At 46.4% G+C, this 12318-nt stretch overlaps 1 protein-coding gene across 1 annotated transcript; it reads right to left on the bottom strand.

The window, feature by feature from the left end:
* Positions 1 to 3903: 3903 nt before the first annotated feature.
* Positions 3904 to 7893, bottom strand: LOC141147417 (uncharacterized). The gene is made up of 3 exons (XM_073634652.1): positions 7661 to 7893; positions 4752 to 4911; positions 3904 to 4660 (listed from the first exon to the last, which is right to left on the bottom strand). Exons 1-3 carry the CDS (start codon positions 7851 to 7853, stop codon positions 3904 to 3906), a joined length of 1110 nt encoding a protein of 369 aa, XP_073490753.1. The 5' UTR covers positions 7854 to 7893.
* Positions 7894 to 12318: the final 4425 nt, after the last annotated feature.

The following is a 12318-nucleotide window of genomic DNA, read 5'->3' as shown; positions in this document are numbered from 1 at the left end:
TCTCCCAGATCCTCTAAGGCAATCAGATGTTTCCTTGATTGTCTCTCTAAGCTGTTATCACTTATAAATATTAATATTGAGCTATATTCTGTGAATTTAAAAACACATCCAGATTTTTTTTTAAACAATTAACTGAGATAGAACAAACTTCTGAGGTCTTTCAGTTAGGTATCCCATTCACCTGAAATTTGTATCTCCCTCCCACAACCATAATCCAGAAGGCTGACACACTTCCTAACAATACATAAGCCCCAATGAAGGGGGAGGGATTGTTGAGCCTCTGTAATGTTTTGGATTTTATGCGTAAAATAAAAAGAATTTCAACAGTTCAAACTGCTTTGGTACTCTGATTTCTCTCACATCATAGTGTTATATCTGGACATCCATGGTATTACCCCATCTGATGGAGAACATCTAAAGGCCCAATCTATGTCCACAGGTCATATGACATCTTCAGTGCTCCTACACTACACACCCAACACCATGGCTGTCTGTAACAACTGAAAGGGGAAAGTGCACAAAAGGCAGCCACGTCCGTAATTATTAAGGGGAGAAAAATAGGGTAGTACTAAGTATTACCAAAAAGGCGGGCTTTTTTTTGGCTAAGAAACAATGGAGAAGAAATAAATTATAAACAATCAGATTTATTAAAGTTAACAATATACAAAAAGACAAATTACGAATAAAAATGCATCTATAATGGAGCCCTTGTATGTCTACGTGTTTCGCTGCTAGGCTTCTTCAGGACACGGCCAAGGTTCACAGACGGAACAGATAAGGGAATATGTTTCTCTAACTTAGTTTGGAATATAATGTCATATATAACCACGATAATCTGAATGACGCGTTTAGAAACTATAAGTCAATATAATGTGGTTAGGTAGATAGGCAGGGGCAGATGAAGATTCATTATTCCTGATTTACAAAAGGCAGGGAAAAGGAGAGCCGGAAGGTATCCAATAACAAGTCCTTAGTTCAATTTCAGCAGTGCTGATGGCTGTATAGAGCCTGACAGCATAATGCTGTGTATTCAGGATTTTTGTAAAGAGGTGTGCCCCTGGGAGACAGCAATCCACTGCACACGGGTTAACACGTTGTTAACTTTTAATAAATTTGATTGTTTATAATTTATTTCTTCTCCATTGTTTCTTAGCCGATAAAGTCCGCCTTTTTGGTAATACTTAGTACTACCCTATTTTTCTCCCCATGGCTGTCTGTAGTCAGGTCGGGATAACACTGAGAAATTTAGGTCTGTTGACTTTGTCCTCTTTTCTCTGGAATTGTCTCCAATCTCCTTTCAGATCTTACAAGTGTTCATTATCAACTCAACCACCTTTTTCATCATCAACCTCTTGTTGTCCAGCATTCCGCGGTTGGCACCCTGTGCCCGGGAAAATGCTCTTTTAGCCCCTTGACAGACATATCTAACCCTTGTAAGCCCAACAAAGAAACCCTTACAGCTTTATTTATACAAGCTGTGGAAAAGTACACGCAAAACCACCCAAAAAATGTACCCAAATTCTGTTTCAGTTGCCTATAAAAAATGAAACCTGATTGGTCACTATGGAGAAAGATTGAGTTCTCTTTTCTGCTATTAGACTATAAATCAATTGACCTCATTCCCATAATATCCAAATCTGTTTTTTTCTTACATTTGGCTTCTAAGGTTTCTTCTCATTTTGGAATTCCTCAACTCCTAATGGAGGAGCAGTGCTGGGGGGCATCTGTTGTTTAAGGGGGGAGGGGGGCATCTGTTGGGGAAGGGGGGTGGGGGGCATCTGTTGGGGAAGGGGGGGCATTTGTTGGGGAAGGGGGGCATCTGTTGGGGAAGGGGGGTGGAGGGCATCTGTTGGGGAAATGGAGGATCGGGTTAATAGAAGTGCCTTTACTCTCCCCAAAAATAAACAAGCAGATATGCCTTGCAGTACGGGTGAAGCCACGATACAAGGCAGACTTTTCACATTTCCTGGAGTTGGGCTTTTATTAAATCTTCCTAAGGTACAGTGGGGCAAAAAAGTATTTAGTCAGCCAACAATTGTGCAAGTTCTCCCACTTAAAAAAATGAGAGAGGCCTATAATTGTCATCATAGGTAGACCTCAACTATGAGAGACAAAATGTGGAAACAAATCCAATCACATTGTCTGATTTTTGAAAGAATTTATTAGCAAATTATGGTGGAAAATAAGTATTTGGTCTCCTACAAACAAGCAAGATTTCTGTCTCTCACAGACCTGTATCTTCTTGACTCCATTCACACAGGGGCAACACGACTTCCAGCTTTGAGAGGCAACTTGGACACGACTTGAGTATGAATCACAGCACGACTTGGGGGCGACTTGGGGGCGACTTGGGGCGACTTACAACACGACTTGAAGTCGCCTCCATGCCAGGGAACTGTGAAGTGGCCAATTAGAGCTTATCAGCTCTTGTGACCTCATTCTTCTTCCTGTTTTCTTCCTTGTTCCCTGTTCCCCGTTGTCCTGTGTCCAAAATGCTCTCTGTGCGTTACTTAATGTCAGCTGTCATAACAGCTGGTTTGGCAGTATTGATGGAAGAGGAAGAGGAAGAAAGGAAGCGAAGGATGAGGATGAGAAGGAGACGTCGGTACTGGATCCATCCAATCATTGCCAATAGACCTACCAGAGGCCAGTTCTGGGCTATGTATGAGAACTTGCGTGGTTTTGAGGACAAGTTTTTCAACTATACCCGGATGTCGATCGCAAGGCAAGTACATATGCTATATGTCATTGTCCACTTGCCACGTCCACCTGCCACGTCACCTGCCACGTCCACCTGCCATGTCCACCTGCCACGTCCACCTGCCACGTCCACCTGCCACGTCACCTGCACGTCCACCTGCCACGTCCACCTGCCACGTCACCTGCCACGTCCACCTGCCACGTCACCTGCCATGTCAGCTGCCACGTCACCTGCCACGTCCACCTGCCACGTCCACCTGCCACGTCACCTGCCACGTCCACCTGCCACGTCACCTGCCACGTCCGCTGCCACATCAGCTGCCACGTCCACCTGCCACGTCCACCTGCCACGTCAGCTGCCAATGTCCACCTGCCACGTCCACCTGCCACGTCACCTGCCACGTCCACCTGCCACGTCAGCTGCCACGTCCACCTGCCACGTCACCTGTCACGTCACCTGCCACGTCCACCTGCCACGTCCACCTGCCACGTCAGCTGCCACGTCCACCTGCCACGTCACCTGTCACATCATAATCCCCCCATATTTGCATATGGTTGTCTAAGCGGTAATGTGTGTGTAGCTACTATTGATTGATATTTCTTATTTTCAATATAGTAAATTACATTCTTTTTTTTGTTTTGTATTGCAGTTTTGACGAATTGCTTGGTCTGGTTGACATCCATCTTAGGTGACAGAATACATCATACAGGAGGAGTATTTCATCCACTGAAAGACTTATTATTACCCTAAGGTAAACTATCTTTATTTATGCACATTAGTAGCATATTTTCCACATTAATAAAGTCCAAACTGCGCTCATTTGTCCGGTCTTCTCCAACGTGTCAAATGAGTGCAGCTGCCTTGACTGATGGCAGTTCTAGCCTCTCATCAAGCCGCTCTCCGCCCCTTCACAACTCAGCGCTCTAATGGGCGTGGAGGAGCAGAGCAGGAGAGCTGCTGGCAGTCAGCAGCTCTCAGCTCATGGAGGGTAGAGATGAGAGCCACCTTTTTTTAAATATCATGTAATACACATTTTAAAATTTAGCACACAAACATACCCAAATATTTGAACAATCTAACATTTTTATTATTCAGAAAACTATATATATCACCAAATATTATATTTTGAAAACAAGTAACTTCTTAATTTTTTTAAGCCTGAACAAGTAGACAAAATAGCAAAAAAAAACCAAAAAAAACAATTACAATTGGTGGTAGGTCGGCTGAGTAGAGCTGGTGGAAGGCCTTGGGGATGGTGTGGGTGGCATCAGAATAGATTCTTCACCGAATCTTTGACTAGTAAGGGTACTTGGAATAGGGGACGGTGATGGATAGGGGATCGGGGGATTTCCAAGATTTTGGGTATTTCCATATTCGTCCGTGTATGGACGGAAGCGAGGGGGGTAGTAGTGGTGGGTTCTGGGTGGGGTAGGGTTAGGAAAATTGTAATAAGGACCGGATGGGGGTGGTGGGTGGACAAAAATTGAGGATTGCTCAGTAGCTGGAGCACTTTGGATGTTTGCCTCCAGGATGTCCATTATAGATTTTTTGACAGCGTTCTTTCTGTCCTGTGGCACTTTTTTGAGCATTCCTGCAACCATACATCCAAAGCCACTCTCCTCAGTCTCCAGGGTATCCAGTTTCTGATCAAGTTTGGCCATCAGGGTTGAAAAACGCTCCATTGTTTCGTTCATTCTTCCCCCTATCGGTCTGCTGGACCTTGGAGGGAGAGGCCTTCGCGTAGGCGGTTCCTCGACTTGGGGCTGCTCGACAACTGGCAGCTCAATAGGTGTTAGCTGGACCTCTGGCAGCTCAAGCTGGGTAGAAGGCTCTGCAATGTTGGTCTCCTGTGTGTCTACAGAAACCTCAAGTGACTGACACTGAGACCCTCCTACAGCGCATGCTGCCTCTCCACCTGCCCGCTGTATGTTGTCTACGTCCTCCCAACTTGATTGTGTTCTGCAAGAAACATATAGTACAATTTTAGCACACCCTTCTGTGTAGAACGTTATATTATATCACTTTAGAAATATGAAAGATGTTATCTTACTCTCTTAGTTCCATGTAAGGCCTCAGGAACTGCAGCTCTTCGGCATGTACATAGGGTACATATTTTTTGTATCCAGAGCCACTTCTGTTTTCCTGCAGTCTTCGTAGGTGCCGCTTATAGCAGTCCCTCAACCCTTTCCATCGAGTCTGTAAACTTGACACTGCAAAATATAAACATAACCATAATCACTTATGTATTTTTTCTTTCAGATACCTGGCAACCGGTCATTCATTAGTAAGCCTTCATTTCGAGTTCATGGCGGGCAAGTCAACAATAAGCTATATCATCCGTGAAACATGCCAAATTTTATGGGACGTTTTGAACACCATTGTAATGAAGAGGCCTACACAAGAAAATTGGTGAGATATTGCTGAGCTATATTGGAATCGGTGCAATTTCCCCAATTGTATTGGAGCTATCGATGGGAAGCACGTGCGTGTTATCAAGCCTATCGGTAGCGGTAGTATGTTCTTTAACTACAAAAAATACTGTTCGTTTGTACTACTTGCCGTGGCCGATTCAAACTACTGTTTTACGTACATCGATATTGGATCCTACGGCAGTAGCTGCGATGCTCGTATTTTTGCTAATTCCTCCTTCGGTGAAAGGCTAAGAGACAATCAACTTGACCTTCCGGAAAACCGCCCTCTTCCTGGTACAACTGGACCCCCGCTACCCTATGTGTTTGTCGCAGATGAGGCTTTTGCCTTGGGGAAACACATTATGAGGCCGTACTCAAATAGGAACCTGACCACTCCGAAGAAGGTTTTCAACTATCGTTTAACAAGGGCAAGAAGGGTGGTTGAGTGTAGTTTCGGAATACTTGCCAATAAATGGCGTTTTTTACATACACCAATTGCCTTGCATATAGAAAATGCAGTTATTGCTGTGAAAGCAGCATGTGTGCTGCACAATTATGTGAGGGTACGTGACGGATACTGTTTTGAGGATTCCCTCATGCACGATATGGAAAGTGCACACCTCAGTGCTGCGAGGGGATCCAGTGACGGTGCCACAGTGCGCGGTCAATTTACGTCATACTTTGTTTCACCGGCTGGTGAAATACAATGGCAAATGGACGCCATTTCATAATTTAATGATATTAAGTGCTTTCTAAACATATTTGAGTTTTTCAGTTGTTTTTTCTGTAGAGTTGAATAGAGCCTGCAGGTATTGATTTTCAATTGTTTTCATAATTTGTTATGTTATACTGTTCTTTATGTCTTCAATAAATTTTTGGCCTTAAAATTTTGTCATAATTAATTTGTGTATGGTTATATTGTTCAATCATTAACTACATAAAATGACATTACGGCTAGACATCACTGACAGACTTCACCAGGGTTCTCCATACTCCGGCCCTCTAGTTGTTATAGAAACCCTGCTTTTTTGCTGCAAATGACGTGGCAAGTGGGCAATTCACAACTAGTGGCAGGTGACGTGGCACGTGGGCAATCCACAACTAGTGGCAGGTGACGTGGCACGTGGGCAATCCACAACTAGTGGCAGGTGACGTGGCACGTGGGCAATCCACAACTAGTGGCAGGTGACGTGGCAAGTGGGCAATCAATCCACAACTAGTGGCAGGTGACGTGGCAAGTGGGGAATCAATCCACAACTAGTGGCAGGTGACGTGGCACGTGGGCAATCCACAACTAGTGGCAGGTGACGTGGCACGTGGGCAATCCACAACTAGTGGCAGGTGACGTGGCACGTGGGCAATCCACAACTAGTGGCAGGTGACGTGGCACGTGGGCAATCCACAACTAGTGGCAGGTGACGTGGCACATGGGCAATCCACAACTAGTGGCAGGTGACGTGGCACGTGGGCAATCCACAACTAGTGGCAGGTGACGTGGCAAGTGGGCAATCAATCCACAACTAGTGGCAGGTGACGTGGCAAGTGGGCAATCAATCCACAACTAGTGGCAGGTGACGTAGCACGTGGGCAATCCACAACTAGTGGCAGGTGACGTGGCACGTGGGCAATCCACAACTAGTGGCAGGTGACGTGGCACGTGGGCAATCCACAACTAGTGGCAGGTGACGTGGCACGTGGGCAATCCACAACTAGTGGCAGGTGACGTGGCACGTGGGCAATCCACAACTAGTGGCAGGTGACGTGGCAAGTGGGCAAACAATCCACAACTAGTGGCAGGTGACGTGGCAAGTGGGCAATCAATCCACAACTAGTGGCAGGTGACGTGGCACGTGGGCAATCCACAACTAGTGGCAGGTGACGTGGCACGTGGGCAATCCACAACTAGTGGCAGGTGACGTGGCACGTGGGCAATCCACAACTAGTGGCAGGTGACGTGGCACGTGGGCAATCCACAACTAGTGGCAGGTGACGTGGCAAGTGGGCAATCAATCCACAACTAGTGGCAGGTGACATGGCAAGTGGGCAATCAATCCACAACTAGTGGCAGGTGACGTAGCACGTGGGCAATCCACAACTAGTGGCAGGTGACGTGGCACGTGGGCAATCCACAACTAGTGGCAGGTGACATGGCACGTGGGCAATCCACAACTAGTGGCAGGTGACGTGGCATGTGGGCAATCCACAACTAGTGGCAGGTGACGTGGCAAGTGGGCAATCAATCCACAACTAGTGGCAGGTGACGTGGCAAGTGGGCAATCAATCCACAACTAGTGGCAGGTGACGTGGCAAGTGGACAATCAATCCACAACTAGTGGCAGGTGACGTGGCACGTGGGCAATCCACAGCTTGTGGCAAAAGATGTGGCAGGTGACATGCTAAATACAAGTACACAGCTGCTGCTACTCACTCTGCTCTCACAAGATGGCTGAAATAGTTAAAAAATAATGTTTTTTTGGGACTGTATGGAACTACAACCATGATGCCTAGTCAATGATAACAGAAATAAATATAAAAATGTTTCACTTACACTTGTCACTGCGGTCAGTCTCCGACAATACATCCCAATCCGGGTAGGTCAGCCTACAGATATCCAGCCAGGCATTGTCCCTCTTGACATGATCCTTATAATTCGGGTCCTGCTTGTCATATAGACATTTTCTCTCCCTGATGAACCTGATCAGGGACTCATTGTCTACCGCCTCCCTGGCTCTGGTAGACATTCTGTATTCAGGTTTTCACTAAACAAATAATACAGAGCTCTGGTCAAAAACGAAAGTACTCTGTGTTTCAGAGGGAGGGGGCTGGCTGTTTGTGGAGGGTTTCGGGGTAAATTCCTTCTGTTTCCTGTGAAGTTGCCTCAGATTGAACTGTGATCCGACTTGGAGGCGACTTACATTGAACTGAATGGGTACAAGTCGCCTAGAAGTCGGATTCAAGTAGTACAGGAACCTTTTCTGCAGTCGGAGCGACTGCAGTAGTGTACATCAAGACGGATCCATTTGCTATCATTGATTTTCTCTGCAAGCGCGACCTGAGGCGACTAGGGGCGACTTGGGGCGACTTGGAGTCGGATCCAAAGTTGCCCCTGTGTGAATGGAGTCTGAGTCTACTCTGTCCTCCACTCATTACCTGTATTAATGGCACCTGTTTGAACTTGTTATCAGTATAAAAGACACCTGTCCACAACCTCAAACAGTCACACTCCAAACTCCACTATGGTGAAGACCAAAGAGCTGTCGAAGGACACCAGAAACAAAATTGTAGACCTGCACCAGGCTGGGAAGACTGAACCTGCAATAGACAAGCAGCTTGGTGTGAAGAAATCAACTGTGGGAGCAATAATTAGAAAATGGAAGGCATACAAGACCACTGATAATATCCCTTGATCTGGGGATCCATGCAAGATCTCACCCCGTGGGGTCAAAATGATCACAAGAACGGTGAGCAAAAATCCCAGAACCACATGGGGGGACCTAGTGAATGACCTGCAGAGAGCTGGGACCAATGTAACTAAGGCTACCACCAGTAACACACTATGCCGCCAGGGACTCAGATCCTGCAGTGCCAGACGTGTCCCCCTGCTTAAGCCAGTACATGTCCGGGCCCATCTGAGGTTTGCTAGAGAGCATTTGGATGATCCAGAAGAGGATTGGGAGAATGTCATATGGTCAGATAAAACCAAAGTAGAACTGTTTGGTAGAAACACAACTCGTCATGTTTGGAGGAGAGAGAATGCTGAGTTGCAACCAAAGAGCACCATACCTACTGTGAAGCATGGGGGTGGCAACATCATGCTTTGGGGCTGTTTCTCTGCAAAGGGAACAGGACAACTGATCAGTGTAGATGAAAGAATAAATGGGGCCATGTATCGTGAGATTTTGAGTGCAAACCTCCTTCCATCAGCAAGGGCATTGAAGATGAAACGTGGCTGGGTCTTTCAGCATGACAATGATCCCAAACACACCACCCAGACAACGAAGGAGGGGCTTTGTAAGAAGCATTTCAAGGTCCTGGAGTGGCCTAGCCAGTCTCGAGATCTCAACCCCATAGAAAACCTTTGGAGGGAGTTGAAAGTCTGTGTTGCCCAGCGACAGCCCCAAAACATCATCTAGAGGAGATCTGCATGGAGGAATGGGCCAACATACCAGCAACGGTGTGTGACAACCTTGTGAAGACTTACAGAAAACGTTTGACCTCTGTCATTGCCAACAAAGGAGATATAACAAAGTATTGAGATGAACTTTTCATATTCACCAAATACTTATTTTCCACCGTAATTTGCAAATAAATTCTTTCAAAAATCAGACAATGTGATTGGATTTGTTTCCACATTTTGTCTCTCATAGTTGAGGTCTACCTATGATGACAATTACAGGCCTCTCTCATCTTTTTAAGTGGGAGAACTTGCACAATTGGTGGCTGACTAAATACTTTTTTGCCCCACTGTAACTATAATAATAAAAGTTGTTCCACACCCCGGGTAATCCTTCAGGGACGGGGCTGTCAGAGATGGAGGAATGGTGGTGTCCTGGTGGGTCCTCGTACAGTGGAGCAGAGACTGTCCCGGATTGGAAGGGCACAGCTGGGGTTGCTGGGCGGAGGCATTTTGGAGCTTCGCCTCCTTTCTCAAGTCTAAGGAGTGCACTGTGATAGGTCCATTATATGTTCATAGCAGCGGGGGAGGGCAGGGGAATACCACAAACTGCTAAGGGACCTTTATTTTAACCAGAGATTTTGAAAAGAAAAAGGAGATTTCATATATATCTTATTGATAAGAAAAAAACAAGAAGACATTTTTGCTTTTTTAAATGTGAAAATAAAAGTGGAATTGTTGTGTGAGGCTCTTCTATGCCGCTCTGTCACAGGGCAACTCAATAATACAAAGAATGAGGTCAGAGGGACGTCTAATACATTCATTAATGAGATGAGAAGGAAAACTTTAATTTAAGATTTTAAGATCTCTGTGTTACTCCTGACCTATGAACTCTGGTATCAGTGGGAGGAATAGTGCCCCATCATTGGTATTAGTGGGAGGAATAGTGCCCCATCATTGGTATCAATGAGAGGAATAGTGCCCCATCATTGGTGTCAGTGGGAGGAATAGTGTCCCATCATTGGTATCAGTGGGAGGAATAGTGTCCCATCATTGGTATCAGTGGGAAGAATAGTGCCCCATCATTGGTGTCAGTGGGAGAAATAGTGCCCCATCATTGGTGTCAGTGGGAGGAATAGTGCCCCATCATTGGTATTAGTGGGAGGAATAGTGCCCCATCATTGGTATTAGTGGGAGGAATAGTGCCCCATCATTGGTATCAATGAGAGGAATAGTGCCCCATCATTGGTGTCAGTGGGAGGAATAGTGTCCCATCATTGGTGTCAGTGGGAGGAATAGTGTCCCATCATTGGTATCAGTGGGAGGAATAGTGTCCCATCATTGGTATCAGTAGGAGGAATAGTGCCCCATCATTGGTGTCAGTGGGAGGAATAGTGTCCCATCATTGGTATCAGTGGAAGGAATAGTGGCCCATCATTGGTATCAGTGGGAGGAATAGTGTCCCATCATTGGTGTCAGTGGGAGGAATAGTGTCCCATCATTGGTATCAGTGGGAGGAATAGTGTCCCATCATTGGTATCAGTGGGAGGAATAGTGCCCCATCATTGGTGTCAGTGGGAGGAATAGTGTCCCATCATTGGTATCAGTGGAAGGAATAGTGGCCCATCATTGGTATCAGTGGGAGGAATAGTGCCCCATCATTGGTGTCAGTGGGAGGAATAGTGCCCCATCATTGGTATCAGTGGGAGGAATAGTGTCCCATCATTGGTGTCAGTGGGAGGAATAGTGTGCCATCATTGGTATCAGTGGGAGGAATAGTGCCCCATCATTGGTGTCAGTGGAAGGAATAGTGGCCCATCATTGGTATCAGTGGGGGGAATAGTGCCCCATCATTGGTGTCAGTGGAAGGAATAGTGTCCCATCATTGGTATCAGTGGGAGGAATAGTGCCCCATCATTGGTGTCAGTGGGAGGAATAGTGCCCCATCATTGGTGTCAGTGGAAGGAATAGTGGCCCGTCATTGGTATCAGTGGGAGGAATAGTGCCCCATCATTGGTGTCAGTGGGAGGAATAGTGCCCCCAGCTCTCCTGGCCCTTTTCTGGGGAAGCCATGGAGGCCAGCGGGGCCTCTCCTCCTGGAAGCTCTCAGCCATCTCCTGGGCCGTCAGGTGACATGCCTTCCTCTGTACAGGCCAATCTCTCTACCCCTGGTGAGGATGAAGGTTCCAAAGCCATTCGGGAGCGAGTGGTGGCCGGGATAAAGGTCCTAAATAGGGAGAGGGACAAGCTTTACAAGCTACAAGTGGAGCTGAAGCGTCTGCAAAGGCAGCGTGAGGGCTTACACAGCCAGAAGCATGGATCCATGGATCTGGAGATCCAATTGGCCAAATTCCGTGTGGACCATCAGGAGACCATTGTGGCCATGATGGAAGGCAGAGATGGGCCCTTCAAGGAGAAGTTTGGAAATGACAGGAGGTTTGGAGGGATGACGAAGATGGAGGTGGAGGAGGAGACCCCCAGTTCTGACCCCCTGCCCCCTCATGGAGAGGTAAGCAGCCCCATGCCTTCCCAGGACTCAGCAGGCATGCTGAGGGCCATCCAGGTAATAGAGTCTCCTATGCGGGGAGATCGGTTAGTATTTAATGAGGAGGACATTACGGATGATGTACCTGATAAGGTAAAACCTACCAAGTCCCATGTTGTGGATAAGATAAGATAAGTTTTTGTGCCTTTCACTGATGCTGACAATGTGCCTAGTGACAATCAAGCTGCTGATCCTGTGTGCAGCAATGTTGTGCCTGCTGATGCTGCAATGCAGCAAGAGTTACCTTTAAAAAATGTAATTTCTGTGGAGGAACTACAGGTGTCAGCAGAGCCCATTAACCCTTCTTTAGCTGAGTCCAAAGCTGTTTGCCCCACTGCTGCTGAGGACTCTACAGCGCAGCATCCGGAGACAGCTGGTTTTGCAGTAGTAACTGTGACCATTCCTGATGGGAAATTGAATATTTCTGTGACTGATAACAATCACCCCAGCACCAGTGTGATAGACAATTGTCCTGCTACCGATTCAGTTCAAACAGTTGATAATGATGATAATAATAATAATGTACAGACTAATGTGACATCAGTGT

Source organism: Aquarana catesbeiana, linkage group LG06, assembly GCF_042186555.1.
Source record: "Aquarana catesbeiana isolate 2022-GZ linkage group LG06, ASM4218655v1, whole genome shotgun sequence".
NCBI lineage: Eukaryota > Metazoa > Chordata > Amphibia > Anura > Ranidae > Aquarana > Aquarana catesbeiana.
Note: the sequence above shows the minus strand (reverse complement) of the source record. Positions and strands in the feature narration are given on the sequence as shown.